General features: G+C 41.3%; 1 protein-coding gene across 3 annotated transcripts in view; it reads right to left on the bottom strand.

The window, feature by feature from the left end:
- CAST (calpastatin) overlaps positions 1-22,881 on the bottom strand; it is a 110,533-nt gene extending 87,652 nt beyond the window's left edge. Inside the window, exons 1-2 of one of the 3 annotated variants that reach the window (XM_081088663.1) lie at positions 22,642-22,881; positions 6,416-6,478 (exon numbers count right to left, since the gene is read on the bottom strand). In XM_081088663.1, coding sequence (XP_080944789.1) covers positions 6,416-6,478; positions 22,642-22,716 — 138 coding nt within the window. In that variant the 5' untranslated portion in view covers positions 22,717-22,881. Of the gene's footprint in view, positions 1-6,415; positions 6,479-21,959; positions 22,164-22,641 lie in introns of those variants that run through there. The other 2 variants (XM_081088662.1, XM_081088664.1) reach the window with 2 other exon arrangements.
- Between the last annotated feature and the right edge of the window lie 259 nt (positions 22,882-23,140).

Below are 23,140 nucleotides of genomic sequence, written 5' to 3'. Positions count from 1 at the left end.
TGAATAAAGTAGAACCAGAGGCATGGAAACATGGAACAGAGTGATGAATCTCAGAGGAAAGGGGGGTGAGGAGGGAAGAGTTTAACCAAAGATATTATATGCATATATGCATTACCTATGGACTCAGAGAACAGGGTGGTGAAGGCCTGGGATGGGGTGGGAACTGGGTGGAGGAGGGCAATGGGGAGAAAAAAGGGGATATCTGTAATACTCTCGGCAATAAAATTTTTTTAAAGTTTAATCATATTTCTAACATTTCAATCTTATAATTTGTAAATTTTCAAATATTTGAAGAAATTTTACACAAAAAGTCAAAAGCAAGCCTCTTTCTTAAAACACACACACCCTAACATATCCTAATTCAGAATGACAAAATCAACAGTGTGTTCCCACCACTGAGGCTAGAAATGTTTTATTCCAACCATTTGTTAACACTGCACAACCGCAAGGAATTTTCTCCTTTTAACCACTGGGTGTCCCCTGAACTATACAATTAGCATTCAGGCAGACAGCACAGCATCATATCTAAGAAGTATTTCAGCAATCTGTGTAGCTGGTAGTAAGAACCTTCATTATCTTCTAAATGTGTTATTTTTACAGTTCATTAGTGATTCTGCTTTCTGTTCAGTTTTCACTATTCAGTGAAATATATATATAGTTTCAGATTTTACTGAGTGTAACTCAGGGTTTAAAGAAAGGAAGCAGAAAAAAATGAATAACAAAATTATATTCAGAGAAGCAATTTTTTTATCCCAGTACTAAGTGAAACCAAAATTGAAATGGGAATATGATATCATTTTAGCTCTCAATTTCCTATAAAGAGAAATGTTTTTCTTCAAAACTGTATTTGCAGATTCAGCATGATATATTTCTAGACTATACTAAAGTCCCAAAACTCTGCTCTTTGAGCTCAAATTAGACTACTTAGGAATCAGAGGCTTGATCTGCAAAAGGGAAAGCCCAGGGATGCCAATCTTAATGTGAATAACCAACCAGGAAGTCTAGAGCCCTGGGAATTGAGGTAAACATATGTTTAGAAATCACTCATGAGTTCTTTCCAAATGTCCCTATTTGCTATTGTTCAATTAATCACTGAATCCATTTACCTATAGACAACTGGGAAATAATTCAAGAAATCTATAACATGGAATGCATCTTGGAACACTTATCTCTTTTTATATAAACACCGATTTCAACTTTTTTTTTTTTTGCTTTATCTGATGTTCAGCACATAAATCCATGTATGACACTGAGAGAGAAGAGGAAACTGTGCAGAATCTCCACTTACTCCCTCACAATCGTAGCAGCAACAGCTCCACAGGGACCTACAATACCTCCAGCTAAAGACCCATCAGTCTAGAAATATTATTAGCTTAAACCCTTCTCATAAAACTATTTATAGAATGATGATGCAAAAGGTCTCTATTGTAAACATAGTTTTTGGCATATGTTTCTAGGTGGTACACTTGGTTGGTTTTAAAACAAAAGACTAAACTTAATGAACTACAAAACTTTCTTCCTTTATTCATGGGTGGGTCTCTGCGATAGTAATCAAGAAAGGAATTCGAGTCCTGTCCCATCCCAGGGTTAGAAATCAAGACAGGGCTCGCCTTTATCGTCATGGGAGCTCTTTTTGTTGCCCTAAAAATTAATAATAATAAAGTAATAGTAATAACAACAACAGCAACAGCAGCAGCTAGCATGGACAGAGCACTCTGTATGTTCACAATCGGTGAACCACCTGTGTCATGAGGGGTGAAACAGGGCAAGCCTACACGGCCCTGAGAGCCCTTTTCTTTTCCCGGAATGCTCAGGCTCCTCATTTAGAAATGCAACTACCTAGAAAGCCTAGGCATGAGGCAGTCTACCTTCATTCCCCATCGGTGCCTCTTTCTATGCGAGTGTCTCTTCTTTCTGAACTAAGCCAAGGTTACAAACTCTGAGGACCAACTAAGTAGCATTCGGAGTGGGTTACGTGGAGTGGGCAAGACGTGGGAGGGCAGGGTAGTGGGCAGGGTGTGGAGGTGGCACGCTGCAGCCTGGGGGAGTAGGTGTCCTGAGTAGAGTGGTCTTCTTGGGGACAGGGGTAAGAAGAGCCCCTTTAGCAGTAAATGGGCTACGGAGTGAAGTTTTTCTACGCATGTCATTTCACACAGATGATAGTCTTCTGTACTGAATGAAAGCCTGTGAATAGTGGGGATTTTACCAGTAGTGTACATATCCACCTGCCAAACAGATGGAGATCTGAGGAGACTGAACTGGCCTAAACATGGGCAGAGCGGGGCTGTGGACGACAGGCTCATGAGTATGGGCAAACCAGATGTACACAGAGTTCTACTTAAAAACGATCAAACAGAAATAAAGAAATCTGGACTCTAAAAGACACTGCCGAGGAAGAAAGAGAGCATCAATTCCCTGAAGACTGAAAAAGAGAATAGATCTCACAAAATGATATGCTACAAGAAGGAAATTTTAGAAAAAGGTTTGCATCCTTAATAGGAAACAAGATGGTCCTAGCTCCATGAAACCCGAGAGCTGTAGGTCCAGGACCGATTGAGATGGAGAGACAACAGAGTGAGAGAGAAAGGTAAGTGGACAGTAGAGAGGGCTACAAGTAAACACCCCTCCCCCCACAAAAAAAGGGGCAAAATTTAAATCTGTATTTTAAGTTTCAAAGAGCAGACTTTAGATGATAGTAATAAAAATATGGGGGATAAGCTTCAGAAACTCTCCCAGAATGCAAAGGTAAAGGTCAAAGAGAGAAAACTGTAAGGCGGTTTTGCAATGCAAATACTTGAGATTAGATTATAGTTAATGCCTATGAGAATGCATTTGTCTGTTTATACAATCATTATGAATTTGTTAGGTCCTTCTCAGAGACAGAGGAATTAAAACCAGTTGTTTACTCCTGGTTGCAACTTCCCAAAGTCCTCTCCTGTACCCTTTTTTCCTTGCACCTCCAAATGAAATGCAGAATAATAAAGGAGGAAGAAAAAACACCAGGAAGTACCCTGAGCCTAGAAAGCAAATTTTCAAACTGTCTTTATTTCAAAGGCCTAGGTCTGTCCTTGAAAGTCTAACCAATATGTTTACATATGTTGAGAGCAATGCGGTACTTAACCTTTGGAATGCATGCTAGTTTGAAAATGGATTATCAAAACCCAAAATACACTTCCTAATCCTACCTCTTGTTCAGCAGAGCAATAATAAGAAAAATATTTGGGAGAAAGAATCGGTTTCAGGAAACCGTTCTCTGGTAATCTTGAGAAGCAGCCACAGTGGGAGGCAGGGCAGATAACAATTCCAGGTTGTACACGGTTTCATAATTGTGAATGCAAAGGCTAAAATGATGCCGAATGCAGGCTGACTGCCTTGAACTGTCGCCAAGGCCACAGTATCTCCTCAATGACTTATTTTCACATAACATGAAGAATGAGAGGCTCCTGGGAGACAAACACACCTTGCCCACCAAATCATCCCACCCACAGGCCTGTCCACCCTGTTGATAGGCCTGGGCAGAATTTGTTGAGATAATAAACAATCTTCCATCTCAGACTATATGAATCTCTACAGTGCTTTACTCCATGGGAGCAGGGACAGGCCTCTGCCCTCTCCTTGCTTCTATTGGCTGGGACAGAGCAGAACAGACCCACATGTCCACGCTCTGACACAAGTACAGGAGCTGTAAATCTGAATTTCTCAAGTGTTATGAAACAATGTTGGGATTGTTTGAATGGCTGATAAAGAGAAGAAAAATCCCTTCCTCCTTTTCTTGAGGTAGAAGTTCATTTAGTCTGCCTCCTCTGACAGAAATCTCGAATTCTCCCCTGGCTGCATCTGTAACACGGTTCCTTATCAGTTTTGCCAAGCCCTTTATAAAAGTGGAAATGAGACACTTTATAGTCCAGATATCATAAAAAATAAGTCCCGACACTGTGTTATCAATCATGTACCCAACAATGCATGCACACTCCAGTAATACACGTAATGATAACATAATTGAGGAGAAATAGCCTATAAGAACTAGACTACTAACCATTTGACTGTATTCAAAAAGATACTTTTTTTGTACAAATAGTTTAATCTTGAGTAATATTAATAGAGAATAACATCTAAAAATATTATATTCTTATTTGGAGAATACAGAAACACTACAGTTTTCAAACAGAAAATTATTTGATAGTCCTGGCCAGTGTGGCTCAGTTGGTTGGAGCATTGTCCCATGCACCAGAAGGTTGCCAGTTTGATTCCCGATCAGGGCATATACCTAGGTTATGGGTTTGATCCCTGGTCGGGGCACATACAGGAGGCAACCAGTTGATGCGTCTCTTTCACATGCAAGTTCCAGCCTCTCTCTCTTTCTCTTTCCCTTCTTCTCCCTTTTTAAAATCAATTTTTTTAAAAAAAGAACATTATTTCATAGAAAACTTATCTAGGAATATATTTTAAGAGTAAGATTGGGAGATGCGGGAAGAGACTGGACAAAAATCGTGCACCTAGGGATGAGGACAGGGGGGGTAAGGACGGAGGGTGGGGTGGGAACTGGGTGGAGGGGAGCTATGGGGGGGAAAAAAGAGGAACAAATGTAATAATCTGAACAATAAAGATTTACTAAAAAAAAGAGTAAGATTAGTAAGGGAACTGAATAATATTATATAGATTTTTATGCTTGTAAAGAGAAAAAAATGTGGTCTTCATATGAAAATTTATTTTTTAATAATTTAACCAAGAAGCAGGTAAAAAGCTTAATAAAATTTTACTTTTTCTCTTTCAAAAAACATTTGCCTTCCATGGTCACAAAAATTTACTGCAAACTTTCTTAGTAAGAAATAATCTAAATTATATCCTCATGGGTAGTAGAAAGCAAAGGCGTAAACCTTAGTGCATATAATTCCTGGCTGGTTCTGGCCGCTATGTCCTCCTTACATATGGAATATATTGAGTATTTCAAAAGTGCAGAAAATAAACAGAAAGAGGAGCGAACTTTCTATAAACATGTTGATAAAATAGAGAAAGATAAAATGATCACTTTGTGCTTTTCTAACTTTGCACATCCTTTTCAGGAGCTATTTAGCAAGTTGGAATGAAACAATTTCTATTGAACGAAGGTGAGTACACCTATTGAGATTTAAAAGGTAAAAAGCAGCAAAAGGGAGGCAAGTCCAGTGCCCTTTGGAAGGACAGCACTCTCTCATGACCTTCCCATGGAGAAGCAGGCCAGTGCTGACGGTGCACACAATGGCGCATCGCCACTGAAAGGAGACACTCACAGGCTCACAGAAAACCCATCTCAAAGCGGGGAGGTTTGGCTTTACTAGCATTTCCACAGAATCACTCCAAGTAAACATAGTTCTTTCTCTCTTCCTTTTGTTTAGGAACTTGAAGGACTGGTTAATCCAGGCCATCACTGTCCTCCTTTCACGGTGCACTCTAATTTTAAAAAGATTTCCTCACGTGAAATCTAAAGAACAATATAAACAAACAAAATGGAAACAGACTCAGATACAGAGAACAGACTGATGGCTGCAGAGGGGAGGGGAGTTGGGGGCTGCGTGAAAAAGGTGAAAGGATTGAGAAGTACAGATTGGCAGCTACAAAATAGTCACTGGGATGTGAAGTACAGCATAAGGAATATAGTCAATAATATTGTATTGATTATGTATGGTGCCAGGTGGGTACTTGAAATATCGGGGGGATCACTTTGTAAAATATATATAATGGTCTCACCACCATGCTGTACACCTGAAACTAATGCAAAATAATATTGCATTATTTTCAGAATGCAAACTATATAGTTTTCAGAATGTAAACTACAACTGAAAAATAAAATAAAATAAAAAGATTTCCTTTTCCGCTACAGCATTTGGTTTCCCCTTCTCAATCTGCCATGTTTACAAAAGAACATTTAAGATTCACCAATTCCTATGGGAAAAACACCCTAAATAATTTAGTTCTTTTTCTAAAGGTTCTTTCTCCAGGAGCATTTACTTTATTGTTAATTCTCACATGAGGATATTTTTTCCCCACTGCTTTTCAGAGAGATTGAAGGGACAGAGGGAGGGAGAAAGAGAGAGAAAAACGTCGATGTGAGAGAGACACATCCACTGGTAGCCTACTGCATGCACCACAGTCAAGAGCAAGGAGTGAACCCGTAACCCAGGTACGTGCCCTTGACTGGGAATCGAACCTGTGACCTTTTGGTGTGTGGGCCAATACTCTAACCAATGAGCAACACAAGCCAGAGCAAGCATTTTATTTTTTAATGATTTCCATTTATATTCTTGAATTAAATTTAGTTAAAACTAAATTTGGCAATATACCACTAGGAACTCTTTACTACCTCATTATTTCTTTCAAGGAAGAATTCGCAATTTAAAAGCAAGAGAAAATGAAAACCCAGTATTGTGGAAATTACCTCATCTGCTCCTTTCTTTTCTCCTGACCTGGAAGGCGATCCACTGTCTTTTTCATAGACATGCTGTAAAAAAAAAAAAAAAGATAATGTTTAATAGAGGGAGGTGATACAAGATAATATAATAGTGACTTTAATCCCAAAGGGCTAAATATATAGACTGTTAAGAACAAGGACTCCTTTAATCTTCCTCCTAGGAATGTTGATAATTCTATACCCACTAATGTGGGTGGTTTCAAAACTCAAGGGAACTACAGACATGCATTTGGGGTGTAGAAAATCAGTCTGTAATTAACCAGACACAGACTGATAACAATGCTAAGGTGTTATCTCATCTCCTACAAAATGACAAATTGCAGTGTGGGAGATGTCTGGTTCCTGAGGGAGATGAGATGTCTGAGGGTCACGCTGAGGGTAAAGCCATACCTGAGCCTCAGTCAGCATGGACAGGAGGGAGGACCAGGTCTTCCCAGTCAACCATCACTTCGATGGCTCTTAAAGTTCCCTACAGCTTCTAAGTATTCACCAGTTCAGAGAGAGAAACCCTGAAGTGGTAAGACCACACCTGCAACTTCCACTCACTAGGGCTTTAAAAGTTCATAATATCCAGAAACAGAATTATTTTTCTCACTAGAACACTGGGGGTGAATGCAAGTATTTGTATGTGGTACATAAAAGTTTCAAGTAGCTTACAGGCTCATTTGTTTTGATGCTAAGGTAAAATAATTTTGAAAACTGAAAATTGCATATTCCTGAAAAAAGAGTACAAAGAATTATTTCATTTTTGCACACTGTGGGATGTTCAAAAAAGTGAGAAAAGGAGGCCTAAATATTTTTTTTTAAAAAAGCTCCTCATTGTGTTCAATCACAATTACCTTCAGTTCAACCAAAGTTTAAAATTCTATTACATTCCCTAGAGCAGAATCATAACATGATATGTAATTGAAATTAGTCCTATTAAGAAGAGTTACAATAGTAATAATAATTATATCATTCTTTATTATTTACATGGCACTTTCATATACATTCTTATTTGACAATAAAAGGGGCTCATATGATTTTGTGGATAAAATACTAAGAATAAGAGTCAATTGCTGTGTTTTTCACAAGGACAGAACCTAACAAATGGGAAAAAGCAAGTCTTCTCACTTAAAATCTGTTGTTTGTCATTATACAAACAAGATAGAATACTATTCCCTTAAATCATATCAACAGATATTTTAGTAAAATTAAAAAAGAAAGGCCAAGGAATGCCCAACACATGGGCATTTTTGTATGAAAGAGTATGAAGAAATCACTTTGATGAATGGAAAGTTCTTCCCCATATGACAAGCTCTCATGAGCTGGTGAGTGGAATCCACAGAAAAGCAGGCTGCTGCACTAGCCTGTGAATGAAGCCCTGTACACAGGGCTCGTCTTACCCACATGTCCTAGTCAGGAGTTTGCTTGTCCACAGTTGAGAGCAATCAGTAGTGAGTAGTTAATAAATCTTGGGGGGAAAACACCACTTAAAAGCCCATATGCACCACGGTGGGAATTGGTAAGTTTTAGAATAAAGATCCCTAAAGGCCAGACTAGGGGGAAGAATTCTTCGGCACTTGGAGACAGAATTCAAGAGGGACAGATAGAAATTTACTCAGTCTGTCTCCTTCCAGAACTGGTCATTTAGAGCTATGATATCATATTCATTTATGATCTCCAATTCCATGTCTTTGTCAGATTAGATATAGGTAATAACACAACAGTATCCACTATTTTACTGAACACACTGCCTAGAGCATCTCATTTACTTGCCAGGAGGTATTATTATTCCATTTCACAAATAAAGAGGCAGTTTGCTCTAGTCAGTGCAAGGTTCCATGTTCTCCAGAAGGGCTCGATCTGCTTTCTACTCATGTAGCAAATATATGTTATGACTTATTACCCCACAGTAAATGTACAGCTTTTTCTCTCTATTGGTATTCAGATATTTTTCTTTAGAAATTTTTAAAAAGTTGTTTCCTGATGGTGTTTTAAAGTTGCAGTTCTCCAGATTAAGCAATAATATTAGTTACATGCTTTCATTGAAATGCTCAAAATTATTCAAAATAATGTTGGTTCTAAATACATATATAACAAATATTTTTTAAATGTTAAGTTATAATGACAACTTATAAAACTTATGGATTTTAAGAATTGGTATTTTGTCATTTCAAAAGAAATATTTGCTCTCAATAGGAAGATTTTTTATAATATTCAAAAGCATAATGACAAATAAAAATCACATAAACAAGTGGCAAAAATTTTAGGAACTGTATGTATGGTATTTTTCCATTTTCTACTTTTTTAACCTAGCTTTTTGTTATAAAACTAGAGGCCCAGTGCACGGATTCATGCACATTGCAAAGAAGTTAATCAGAGGAAATATTTTAATATCACTATTTGCCCTTTCTCTATAATATAATAGTGTCGACCAAATTCACGATTGACAATGACAGATTGAAACACACGCATGCGATTGGCGCAGCCAGAGCTTTATATGTATCGCACGTGCATGAGTCAACTTAGCCTATTATATACATGCATAGAATAAACTTGCTTAATTAGACCTGCTTTCTGATTTACTAAACTTTTTCCAGCCCAGTGAAGCACCCCAACTTCTCTTTCAGTTAATTGTCAGCAACACAGCAGTAAGAATCAACACAAGGCAGATTATTATTGTAGATCACACAGAGAGAACAAAGGGTAAAATATTTAACTGCAGCAGTGTTTGACTATATTCTGCGCAGTGAGAAAACCTGAAGTCATTTTCAAGGTCCACCATTTCTTACTTCTTTTCAGTCAGGTCAAGTTTCTAAACTTTCTAAATCTCCACTTTCTGGCTAATGAAAAGAAAATAGGATTCTACTGAGTCTCCTATCTACCTACTCCAGGACTTCTGTGGGGATCAAATGAGATGAGGCATGGGAAAATGCTTAACAGACATTTGGTCAAACTGTAAAATGTTTGTACCTGGCTATAAAGCAAGCCATGTTCCTGGGCTGAAGAAACTCCAAGGAGGCCAGTCGCCAGGGAGAGGAAGCCAGGTGTTGCTACATAATGTCATTACCTGGTGCCCACAGCGACCGTTTCCAGGATGGGCTGGGCTGTGGGCCACATTTTGCACCATGGGGTCTCAGCAGCATTGGCTGTGATTTGGTGGGGTGTCACTCCGGGATGGTGGGGGGTCTGTGTCCCACTTGGGGGAAGCTGAATGTTACTTTGTTGGTGCCAGGTCTGCAGTGACATTTCTTTGTAAATGGCCAGTGCGTATCACGTCAGCTCCTGTGCTGAGCATCTGCTCCCTGGTGGTCAGTGCGTGTCATAGTGACCAGTCGGACGGTCGGAGAAACTTAGCATATTAGCCTTTTATATATAGATTTTGGTAACATACAAAAGGTTGAAAGAATACACTAAATGCCAATATTCCCACCACTTAGATTCAACAACTATTAATGCAGATCTATGTATCTGTCATATATTATAGACAGATACATAAATCTATTTATCTATGTTTGTATATGTACCTATATTTGAAAGTAAATTGGAAATATCCTGAAACTTTACCCCTAAATATTTCACCATGCATCTCCTTAAATTGAGGACTTTTCCCATATAACTCCACCATCGTCACTTTAAGAGAATTAACAAGAATTATTAATGCCATTCAATTTCCAGTAAATAGCAACTTTCTGAATGAACCATTGCCCTGACCCTTTTCTGAGGCTCATTCAACACTCAGCACCCAATTAATGACATAAAATCAATTATATCTTTTTACTGAGAGAGTGTATAAGTGCCTAATGTTTTAATTCAAGGAATAATTGAGCACTTTTGACATAATTGAGATGGTGAAATGAAATATTTGGGAAATATGTCAAATCTTATCCAGTTTAGGAATCTGCAGGAAGACTTTCTAAGAACAAAGAGAGAAAACTTTGTCTGCTACTACTATGTGAGGCTGGTGAGATGGGGAGAGGTGATGAGCATGAGAAGGGAAGGAGAGAGAGGTCAGGGAAGAGAATCAAACCACAAACCCGATAAATCCAAGCAGTTTTCCATGAGGAAAAAGAAACTAACATGTGCTAAGCATCTACTAAAAAGAATAGAGGATCTGTCTATTCCTAGGTTTCTTAATTTTTTTGTTGCAATGGTTAATGGGATTTTTTTTAGTTTCTCTTTCTGTGAGCTCATTTTGGTGTATAAAAATGCCAAAGATTTCTGAGTGTTAATTTTGTGTCATGCTATTTGCCGAATTCATTTATTAAATCTAGAAGTCTTTCTTTGGAGTCTTTAGGGTTTCCTATGTACAATTCATGTCATCTACAAATAATGACAGTTTTATTTCTTCTTTTCAAATTTGGATAGCTTTTATTTCTTCTTCTTGTCTGATCACTATGGCTAGCACTTCCAATACTATGTCGAACAGGAATGGTGAAAGTGGGCATGCCTGTCTTGTTGGTGTTCTTAGGGGAAATGGTCTTAGTATTTGCCTATTGAGTATTATGTAGGCTATAGGTTTGTCATATAAGGCTTTTATTATGTTAAGGTATGGTCCTTTTATTCTCACTTTGCTGAGAGTTTTTATCAAAAAAAAGGTGTTGAATTTTGTCAAATGCTTTTTCTGCATCAATTGATATGATCATGTGGTTTTTGTCTTTCAATTTGTTTATGTGAAGTATCACATTTACTGATTTGCAGATATTGTACCATCGTTGCATCCCCGGAATAAACCCCACTTGGTCATGGTGTGTGATCTTTTTAATGTTAAGGAGGTAAAAGACCTGTATGCAGAAGACTACAGAACATTGAAAAAAAGAGATAAAGATATAAACAAGTGGAAGAATATACCGTGTTCATGGATTGCTAGAAACAACATCATTAAAATGTCCATACTACCCAAAGCAATCTATAGATTCAATGCAATCCCATTAAAATACCAAGGGCATATTTCACAGAGCTAGAACAAACTCTTCAAAAATTTATATGGAATAAAAAAAGACCCTAAATAGCCATAGCAATTCTGAGAAAGAACAAAGTTGAAGGGATTACAGTACCAGATATCAAGCTATACTACAAAGCCACTGTTCTCAAAACTGCCTGGTACTAGCACAAGAACAGACATATAGATCAATGGAATAGATTAGAGAATCCAGAAATCAACCCAAGCCATTATGGTCAATTAATATTTGACAAAGGAGGCAAGAGCATACAATGGAGTCAAGACAATCTCTTCAATAAATGGTGTTGGGAAAATTGGACAGATAGATGCAAAAAAAAAAGGAAACTAGACCACCAACTTACACCATACACAAAAATAAAGGCTTTTATTATGTTAAGGTATGGTTCCTTTATTCCCACTTTGCTGAGAGTTTTTATTTAAAAAAAGGGTGTTGAATTTTGTCATTCAGAAAATGCTTTTTCTGAATCAATTGATATGATCATGTGGTTAAAGGACTCAAACGTAACATGGGAAACCATAAAAATCTCTGAAGAGTCCATAGGCAGCAAAATATCAGACATGTGTTGTAGCAATATCTTTACCGATACAGCTCCTAGGACAATGGAAACTAAGGAGAAAATAACCAAATGTAACTACATCAAAATAAAAAGCTTCTGCACAGCAAAAGAAACCATGAACAAAACAAGAAAGCCCACTGCATGGGAGAACATATTTGCCAAGGTTATCTCCGGTAAGGGTTTAATCTCCAAAATGTATAGGGAATTCATACAACTTAGCAAAAGGAAGATAAACAACCCAATCAAAGAATAGGCAAAGGACCTAAATAGACACTTTTTAAAAGTCAACATATAGAAGGCCAATAGACATATGAAAACATGCTCAAAGTCAGTAATCATCCGAGAGATGCAAATCAAAATGATAATGAGGTACCATCTCACACCTGTTAGAATGGCTATCATCAACAAATCAACAAATGACAAGTGCTGGTGAGGATGCGGAGAAAAAGGAACCCTCTTGTACTGCTGGTGGGAACGCAGACTGGTGCAGCCACTGTGGAGAACAGTATGGAGTTTTCTCAAATAACTAAAAATGGAACTCCCATTTGACCCAGTAATCCCACTTCTAGGACTATATCCCAAGAAACCAGAAACACCAACCAGAAAGGATATTTACACCCCTGTGTTCATAGCAGCACAATTCACCATAGCTAAGATTTGGAAACAGCTTAAGTGCCCAACAGCAGATGAGTGGATTAGAAAACTGTGGTACATATACACAATGGAATACTACACTGCGGTAAAAAAGAAGGAATTCTTACCATTTGCAGCAGCATGGATGGAACTGGAGAGCATTATGCTAAGTGAAATAAGCCAGTCAGAGAAAGATAAATATCACATGATCTCACTCATTTGTGGAATATAATGAACAACATAAACTGATGAACAAAAATAGATCCAGAGACATAGAACATCAAATAGACCATCAAACCCCAAAGGGAAGGCAGGAGAGGGAGAGGGAGGGGTGGTAAGAGATCAACCAAAGGACTTGTATCCATGCATATGAGCATGACCAATAGGCACAGGCAATAGGAGGGTGGGGGCATGTCCTGGGGCGGGACGGGGGGGAGCAGGCAGGGAGAGGTCAACTGGGGGAAAAAGGAGACATATATAAAACTTCCAACAATAAAGAATTAAAATAAATAAAGAAATAAATAGATAGATGAATAAAATGGGGAAAAAACAGAGGATCTGAAAGGTGAGGTCTTCCCTGGTCACACCACATGTCAGGATTACAGTCATGGTCAGAGGCTGGGCTACGCTGCATCTAGTTAAAAGCTAGCTAAGCTCTTGAGATTCACATCCAGAAATTCTCAATCCAGCCCTAGCTGCGTTGTTCAGTGGTTAGAGCGTTGGTCCCCAGACTGTAGAATCACGGGTTCAAATCAGGTCAAGAGCATGTACCTCAGTTGCCTGTTGGGGTGCAGGCGGGAGGAAACCAATCGATGTGTCTCTCTCACCTCAATGTTTCCCTCTGTTGCTTCCCCTCCCTTCTGAAAGGGTTAATCAAGAAACAGGGCTAACTTAGCAGGGGCTAACAAAAGAAAGCTTGTTCTGCAAGCCTAAGCCTTGCACAAACATGCTCCCCTTGAGTGGTTATTTTACAGAAATTCCTGAAGACCACAATTCTTGCACAGCCCCCCAGAGGAAGGACATCTGGCACCAGCATAAGGACAAAAGGGCAAGACTGTAAAACTAGACCAGGGGCACGGTCCTGATATGTGTGTCAAACCGAAGCCCCATCTGCAGCTCTCCCTGAGCACATAAAAAGCCTGCTCCTTCCCCATTTGCCACTGGTTTCTTTCTCAAAATCAGTCCAGGTGCCGTGAATAAATATCATTTTGATTACACTGATGCTTGAGTCCATTCTGTGTGATCCTGATCCAACCCCGAACCTTTCACCTCCCACTCTCTCTAAAATTCAATGGAAAAAATATCCTCAGGTGAGGATTAACAAAAAAAAGTCTCAATCCAATGCTCTGAAATGAAAATCAGCACCAAAAACAACAACAACAACAAAAGCAAAACAAAACCCTTCTTTTCCAAGACTGGTTTGTTTTATAAAATTAATCAGACACACAATACTTGCACATTTCATCCTGTAGTAGCAGCTGGAGATGAGACCAAAGACAGGTAGAGCAGGAGGCCAGCCCTAAAGCATGGAAAATTTCACGGGGAAGACCACCCCACCGAAGATAGGCGTTCAGAAGCAGGGAAACAAATCAAATAAAGGGCTTTCCTTCCTCTCTCAAGAAGGAATAATTTTCCAAACGATTTCCAGCCCCTGGCATCACCACATATTAGGGAAGTACAGCTGTCTTTATCCTCATTCTAGGAGATAGCATTTATATGCTAAAACCGTCTTCCCTAGCAAACCAAACCCTGAACCTGTCAGGAAATAACAGGAGCCAGGAGCAGTAAGACTTGGAGCCCGTGCTTCCACCCAGCTGAGGACCTTCCAGCATTTGGGCACCCTCCCTATTGCACCGTGCACGGACACACACAAGGGCATATCTTGCACTGAATAAGACACAATCAACAAACTTCTACACATGTGAACGAGGAGAGACGGCAGAAACAAATGAGCTTTTCCAAGTCCAACGCCAGCTGTGAAACAGCACCCAACGCTGAAATGTCTTCCCTTTATTTAAAAAATAATAATAAAGATAGTTTCTTTTAGGAGGTGACAAAAATATTCTAAAATTAAATTGAGGCGATGGTTGTACCACCCTATGAGTACATTAAAAATATTAAATTGTATGTTTTAATGGGTGAATTTATGGTTTGTGAATTATATATTTTTTTAAAGTTGTTTTAAAAAATTTTCCTTCTTCAACTTGGAGACAAGGCCACAGAGATCAGTATTTGCATGTCCAGCGCCCACTGTACCAAAACCGCGAAGCAATAAAGTGTTATCTTGGTGCCCTCTGGACTTTCATGTGCACAAAGCTCAGCTCTCGCAGCACCGCCACTGCACCTACTGAGGAAGGCTTGTTCCGGGGCCTCCTAAGGATCAGAAAGCCTTCGGTCAGCAGGGGTTCTGCCCCTCAGAGAGGGCCACATGGCCCTGGGCACGCTTGGAAACACTCACACTGGAGCCCGGGACTTGGAGCTAGTTTGCTCATGGTGGGGCCTGGACGTGAGTATAGTTTCTGAAATTCCTAATATGCAGCTAGGATTGGAAACCACTGGTTTTTCAGGGAGATTTGTGGCACCATGACTGGAAGTGGAGGTTTCTGCTCCTCAAATCACCCACTGAGTCAGCCTCCATGGGGGGCTTGTCCTGGTCAGGCAGGCTGGGGCAGCTCTGGGCCTCCTGGGTGAGCTCTGATGGCTCAGGGCCTTGTGTTCACACCCGCATTTCCTGACTAACTCTGAGCCTTGCCCTATGCCTGGCACATCATATCTTCATGTCTGCACATAAGTCTCTATTTTCTTAGTAAAGCAAACTAATTAGCACTTTATTGTAGACTTTCTTGTTTACTGATTACTTCATAAATGTATATTTAGCCTTCCTAACCACATGGTAATTATATTCTTTTTTTTCCATGGTGGGGGTATGACAACTAAATCTTAATTGAATGAATACTTTTCAATAAATGTTCCCTGTGAAGCACTTTTGTTCTTTTCAGGTCCATAAACTAGATAAAAGAACAAAAAGCTAATATCCTATATAATAAAGGTGTAATATGCAAATGATTGTTACGCTATGAAGCATAGCGACTACATAACGACCAGATCATGGATCAGCAGGAGGGTGGGGCAGCGAGCTACAAGCAGGCGGTGGAGAGCTACAGGAGGGGGCAGGGCAGCAAGCTATGAGGGGTGGAGGAGGGATGGGGTAGCTACAGGAGGGTGGGGCAGGAGGCAGAGAGCTACTGGAGGTCAGCAGGGAGCTACTGGTGAGCTACTGGTGCATGGATTCATGCATAGGGCTACTAGTATATATCTATATATCTATATCTATATCTATATCTATATATCTATACACTAATAAAAGGGTAATATGCTAATTAGATCAGACATCTTCTGGACATCCTTCCGGACAAAGTCATGATGGCGGGGGCCGAGGCAAAGGTGGTTAGGGGCAATCAGGCCGGCAGGGGAGAGAAGTTAGGGGCAATCAGGCAGGCAGGCAGGCAGAGGGGTTAGGGGGGATCAGGCAGGCAGGCAGATTGGTTAGGGGCGATCAGGCAGGCAGGCAGGTGACGGGTTAGGAGCCAGCGGTCCCATATTGCGACAGGGATGGCCGACTGCCGGTTTAGGGATTGGGCCTAAACCAGCTGTCGGACATCCCCCAAGGGGTCCCGGATTGGAGAGGGTGCAGACTGGGCTGAGGTCTGTCACCCCCCCTCGCCCCCCCGCCCCCGTGTATGAATTTTGTGCACGGGCCTCTAGTATATATGTAGAAAAATTAGAGACAATGTGCAAATTTGATATTTCCTACCAAAACCTTTCAAATCTAGTCTATGTATTTTGCTTGCTAAAACAGGATTGTTTAGCAAACAAGGAGGACCAAGATGTAACGCTGGCTTTGCTTTAACACAGTCTTCCTAGTGGAGTTCTGGGCCGCCCTGAGCCTGCCCTGTTGGTGTAGCCGGGATGTTTGCTAGCTCCCAAGATGGATGGCCTCAGCCTAGGTTTGGCCAGTGGGAGGCACCAGCAAGAGACCGGAGGTGGTGGGTGGGCAGTATTTCCCTTCCTCTCTGCCTCTGGGAGCCTCTGCAGTAGGGTCTCCTGAAGGACAAGCCAACGGTGGTTCCAGCTTCTGCAGGGTGATCCAGCTCTTCCCTTTGTCTTTCCAGCCTAGGAACTGTAGCAGCTTCCTGCAACTTCTAATCTCTGGGTTGCCTCACCCACTCCAGTTGGCTTCCCAGCCACTTCTATAACCTGGGTAACCAATCCCCTGAATTCCTTTCCCTGACAAACTCTAATAGGACAGAAAGAGCATGAATCTGAAAGGATATGTGACCTTGGGCAAGTAATTTAACGTGTGTGTGTGTGTGTGTGTGTGTGTGTGTGTGTGTTCCTTTGTAAAATGGAGCTAACCTACCCCCAGGGATATTTATGGGATATTTATGAAATTGGCTGAGTTAATGAGGAACCTGGCCCACTGCCTGGCTATTTTGTATTTTAAGACTACAATAAAAGCTATTTCACTCCCTTCTTTTTCTTTGGCACTAATCTGATTGTGGCGAATTATGAGACAGTAAAATGAATATGAGATGCAAGCAGAAGTTTAAGGCTGTAAGTATTAGAACAGAAATTTTATTTTTTATTTTTATAAGAACAAAGGAACTAGGTTCATCTGATAAGTTTATGTTTACGACTTTGTCTCATGACTATGTATTATATTAGTCTCACATTTCCATATTATACCTAAGAAAATGAAGTACACAGGGTAGAGAGAATTCATTTTCCAAACAACCTATACTGAGTTGGTCACAGGGATGACACTTAAATGTGCAATTCCCACACTTGAAAATACTTTGGAAGGGTGTGTGTATGTGTGTGTGTGTGTGTGTATGTTGGTGGGGCTGGAAGTTGGATAGATAAAGCAAGACTGGCATAATGTTACAATGTTGATAATTATTGAAGTCAGGGGATTGGTACATGAGGAATTCATTATGTTATTCTCTCTTCTTCTGTGATAAAAATTTTTGAAAATTTTAGAGTCCTCTTATCAAGACTATGTATTTCCCTACTCACCCATTTTACTTTAATTAAAAAACCCCAAACTCATTGAGAATGCTAATGTGAGAGGTATATTTATTTTTAAAAATCAGTGAGTAGAGAAAGTAAAAAAAAAAAAGTATGTAAAAAAAGCAACATCAGTAAAAAGATTAAAAAGAAAGTAAAAAGGAATTCTAGAGCAGAGAAATACAATAACTAAAATGAAAAATTCACTAGAGGGATTTTCAAAGGAAGATTTGAGGAGGCAGAAGAAATATAATAATAACCTATATATAGGACAATTGAAATTATTGAATCTGAGGTACCAAAAGAAAAATGACTACAGAAAAGTGAACAGAACTTAACAGATCTTTGGTGGAAGTCCCACAAGAAGGAGAGAAAAAGAGGCAGTGATTATTTAAAGAATAATGGCCTAAAACTTCCCATATTTGATGAAAGATATGAATATAAACAAGAAACTCACACTAACCGGTTTGGCTCAGTGGATAGAGCGTCAGCCTGCGGACTGAAGGGTCCCAGGTTCGATTTCGGTCAAGGGCATGTACCTCTGTTGTGGGCACATCACCAGTGGGGGGTGTGCAGGAGGCAGCTGATCAATGTTTCTCTCTCTCATCGATGTTTCTAACTCTCTATCCCTCTCTGTAAAAACTCAATAAAATATATATTAAAAAAAAGAAACTCAACAAACTTCAAGTAGGATGAACTCAAATAAATCCAGATTACAATCAAACTGTTGAAAGACAAAGACAGAATATTGAAAGCAGCAAGAAAAATTGACTGTCACATACAAGGCATATTCAATAAGATTGCAAACCTTAAAAGTCAGAAGGCAGTGGGCCAAGTATTGGTGAGTATGTGAAGAAGTTGGACCCTCTGTGTACTGATGGTAGGAATGTAAAATGGTACAACCACTTTGGAAAACAGTAAGGTGGTTCCTTTAAAAATGGAAGCAACCTAAGTGTTCATTCTCAGATGAATGAATAAACAAAATGTCATATATATCAATATCATCTTTTTTTAAAAATATATTTTATTGATTTTTTACAGAGAGGAAAGGAGAGAGATAGAGAGTTAGAAACATCGATGAGAGAGAAACATCGATCAGCTGCCTCCTGCACACCTCCCACTGGGGATGTGCCCGCAACCCTGGTACATGCCCTTGACCGGAATCGAACCTGGGACCCTTCAGTCCGCAGGCCGACGCTCTATCCACTGAGCCAAACCGGTTTCGGCATATCAATATCATCTTAAATGTCCTTAAAATAGAATAAAAAAAGGAAAATGGTAAAGAACATAGATACTTAAATACAATGCTATATATTTGAATTCATGTTTGTAAAGCAAATTGGGATGTATGTTTAATGGGTATAGAGTCTCAATTTTTTCAAGATAAGAAGAGTTCTGGAGATAGATGGTGGTGATGACGTCTTAAGAATATGAATATACTTCATTTCACTGAACTTCACACTTAAAAATGGCTAAAGTTATAAATTGTATGTTATGTGTATTTTACCACAATTAAAACAAAAACAAAAAAACCTCAAGGAAAAGAGAGAATAGAAATGGGCTGCTTAGAGAAGTCTTGTATTCCACTGAAACAACCTACTCAGAACTAATTATTCATACACCTAAGAATCTCAAATGACCACCCACTTCTACACCCCCAGCAAGCTATATCATTCTTTAAAAAGCACTTGTAGAATATAATTAACTTTTTGGGAAGTGTCAAAACTGATTAAAGAACACCATCATGAGATATCACTCTTAGTTTAAAAGTCTTATCTGCAATGGGAGGCAACGTAACTCATAAACTGTCAACCTAAAGACTGAAGTGTCTGACCTCCATTCTCTCTTCACCTGAAGCCTGTGCCCTTTTTGCAGACACTGTAATTTGCATTCCTACTCCTAAGCATCACTGCAGCCACGTGGCCTGTCCAGCCATGGAAGGCTTGTGACAGACACTCTTCCCAGGCTGGCTGCAAGGATGGGCCTCCCAAATGACTCGGCTCCTTGATCATGCCGCCACGGGGCCCACGGGTCTAATTAGGCTAAGGAACACCTTTAATTAATATGGACTAATCAAGTCAACTTAGAACTCAGGAATGTAATTACTGGTGTAAACCAAATTTATTCTTCATCATTACGATGCTCATCAGATGTTCTTTAACTCTAACTTTATAACTCTAACTTCAGAAGATCAATGATACTGATGTCAATCAATGTGGAAATATACATTGCAATGTTTAAGGGAAATGTGGCATTATTTTAAACAAACACATCACAGATATTTCTTTTACTTAATTATATTCTGCCTAAATTTTTAAAGTTAGGTCAGTCACAATTTTTTTTCAGTATTTAAAGGATCCCACTAAAGATATTTGTTATGAGATTTACCAAAAGCCATGCTATTATATATCAATATATTTTATAAAAGTATATATTATTATATATACATACATGCATATATATTATGTATGTATATATGTTATAAATGGGCTCCATGGACCTTTAGGAGATTTACTGGTGGGCTGTTGGGTGTGTATGTGTATATTCTTTTGTGGAAAAATGGCCCTTAACTTGCATTTAATTCTCAAATGGCCTTTGATCACCCCCTCACAATCACCATACAAAACTGGTTAGGAACCTAAGCTGTACTGTCCACATTTTTAGTCACTCATGCCTACTGAGCACTTGAAATGTGGCAAGTGTGAACTGGATTTTGAAGAATTAATATGAAAAAGATATAAAATAAATGACTTATACAGTGATTACATGTTAAAATAATGTTTGAGATATAGAGGGCTAAATAAAATATGCTACTAACTTTATCTGTTTCTTTTGTTTATGTGGCTACTGGAAAATTTAAAATGACATAGGTGGCTCACTATATTTCTACTGGACAGCACTGGTTTAGGAAAAGTCAAAGTTTGGCCACAGGCATATTGCTGACTTTAGGACCTTCCTACTAGCAAACAATTTCTCTAATACTATACTTCCAAAATTGGATTCTAAGAGAGGTTTTAACAAAATGTCACCCTGCTCTTAAAAGTAAGAGTTAAAAGCATAGATTTAAACTACTTTCATCCAAATGTTCCCCACAATTTCCTTTAGAGAACCACCAGTTGGGAAGGATTCTGATACCAGCTCTGAACCACTGACATCCATATTTGCAGACTTCATGTGGTGCATTCTGATAACCTCAGGACAATAATGACTCAAAGCAAACTTTTAAAAGCCCAGAATACATAATGGGAAACATTCATGAAGAAATATCTCAAGGGAAAGTGGAATTCCCAATATTTTAAAAGTATATACCCACGGAACTTTGATTCGTGAATCTAATGAGTCCCTTACGTGGTGCCTATTATCACCCCCATTTTATAGATATGGAAACAGGTTCAAAAAAGTTGTCTCGTTGCCCATTGAGAACAAGAACTCTGTCCTGTTTTCCACAGTGTACCTGGAGGCTAGCACTTTGCCTGGCACATTAGATGGTCAGTATATGGTCACTGGCTAGTAAGAGAGGGTTTACTAATTCCAACACAAGACTGCTTTCTAAAGAGGGCCTGATTACAACATCCTTGCTTTGTTTTTTTTACAGTACCACATGCTGGCAGAGACTGGTATACACAAGTAATGTAATCTAATGTTAAATCATGCCTCCTAGTTCCTACACATTACAAATGCCAGCTTGACTGGCTATCACACCTAATCGGTTGGCCTGGCATTCAAAACACTAAACAAATGGAACATCTTTGTCCCTCATCCAAAGTAATAAAGTACAGAGCAGCGCTACCCTTCACCTTCCACACAAGGGCCTTAACCACACTCAGTTGCTTCTGCTCCTTGGAGTCTGGGGTTTTCTCCACGCCTCCATCCCAGCCGCCTCTCCTTTGTGTTGGAGAATGCACGGCCAACAACATTCCTGTCTTAAGCTTTACTCATGGGTTAAAAACGAACACTAGATATTAGCTCTCCAGAGCTGAGTCCGAGTTCATCCAGGAATCCCCGTCCTGGGGCGGAATTCCTCCAGCTTTAAAAATTCCTGTTTCATTCAAGTTCTGAGCACGAGCTGAGCCCGGTGCATCTGCTCACACGGACTTGCACGTCCGGGCGCGCTCCCACATACCACGGCAGGGTGAGCCCGGGCCTCTCCCGGAGCCTAGCCTGAAGACACGAGCGGAGGTCGCACCCGGCCTCCACCCCTTCCCCGCCAAACCCCGGACAATACCTCGTCCGCACGCCCAGAAAGGCAAAGCGAACACCTTCCCTCCCCTTCCCTTCCCGGTCCTCCAGGACGTTCGCTTCTATTTACCGTCTTGTACCACCAGCTAGCGAATGCCATGGTGATAACCGGTTTGCTCTGAGCAACTCGACGCGGGACCCAGCGAGAACTCAGGGTGCGGTGCTGAAGGCGCTGGGCTCCACTCCACCTGCTCTGGGCCTGGCTGGCACAGAGCTCAGCGAGTCCCGCAGCTGTCAGGTGGGCGGGCACCTGGGCCGGGCCGGACACAGGCCCCGCCCCGAACGGCTGGCCCCGCCCCCATCTGGCTCCGGGCTGGTAGGCGCGAGGTGTTATTCCTCCCGGCAGCCACGCCCTGCAGCCACGCCCTGCAGCCCCGACTTTACGCGGAAGACAGGAGACTGCGGTCCAGTTGAACGACCCCACCCGCCCTGGGGCGGAGCAGGGGGTCCCGAATGAACGTTGGTCCCTTTCATCCTCATAGCATTTCACTCGTGTCTCCCCACCAACTTTTCCCGACGCGGGCCACCCCCGCTCCGCTCGCGCCACGCCCAGCGCACTCAGCCCGGTCCCGGGAATCCCGGGCCACCTCCTGCACCTGCCCGGCCCCGGCGGGCCCGAGTCCTTCCCAGAACGGGAGGCGGCGCACGGGGTGGCGGCCAGGCCGGCTACGCCCAGAGGCGGCTGCCCGCGGCTTCTGGGCTGGGGTCCTCCCAGTGCCCGGCCCTGCGGCTCGGACGGGAGCGCCACTCACCTCCTGGGTGCGGCGGGCCGCTGCAGCGCGCCGGGGCCGCGGGGAGGCGGCGGGCTTCTGGCCCGGCTGGGACATGGCGAGGCGGCCACGAGCGCTGCCTCCCGGAGGGCGCAGCGGAGACTGGAAGGGAGGCTGCCCAGGGCGGGGAGGGGCCGGCGGGCGCGCCCGTGAGGCGGCTTTTCCGATCCAGCCCCGCGCCCGTGCAGGGGCTGCCCCCAGCCCCGCTGGGCCCTCCCCTTCCTGCCCGCTACGGGCTGTGCGGTCCGGGCCTGAAACTTAACACTCTCGGTCCCGTCTTGGCCCAGTGACCCTCGGCCGCGCACCCCGGACCGCTCGGTTCCCTGCGGGTCACACAGAGGAGGGCGGGAGGCCCGGGGGGCACTTGGCCAGACTTGTGCAACCGGAGAGCGGGGACCCGGGTGTGGCCGTCTACTTCTGGACTCTTCGCCCTTAGGATCTCGAGAAATAGACACCTTTTCTGCAGTCCACTTAGCTGGAA

Source organism: Myotis nattereri (assembly GCF_964212035.1).
Source record: "Myotis nattereri genome assembly, chromosome: 4".
In the NCBI taxonomy this organism is placed as follows: domain Eukaryota; kingdom Metazoa; phylum Chordata; class Mammalia; order Chiroptera; family Vespertilionidae; genus Myotis; species Myotis nattereri.
The sequence above is the reverse complement of the archived record's forward strand: the minus strand, read 5'-3'. Positions and strand labels throughout refer to the sequence as shown.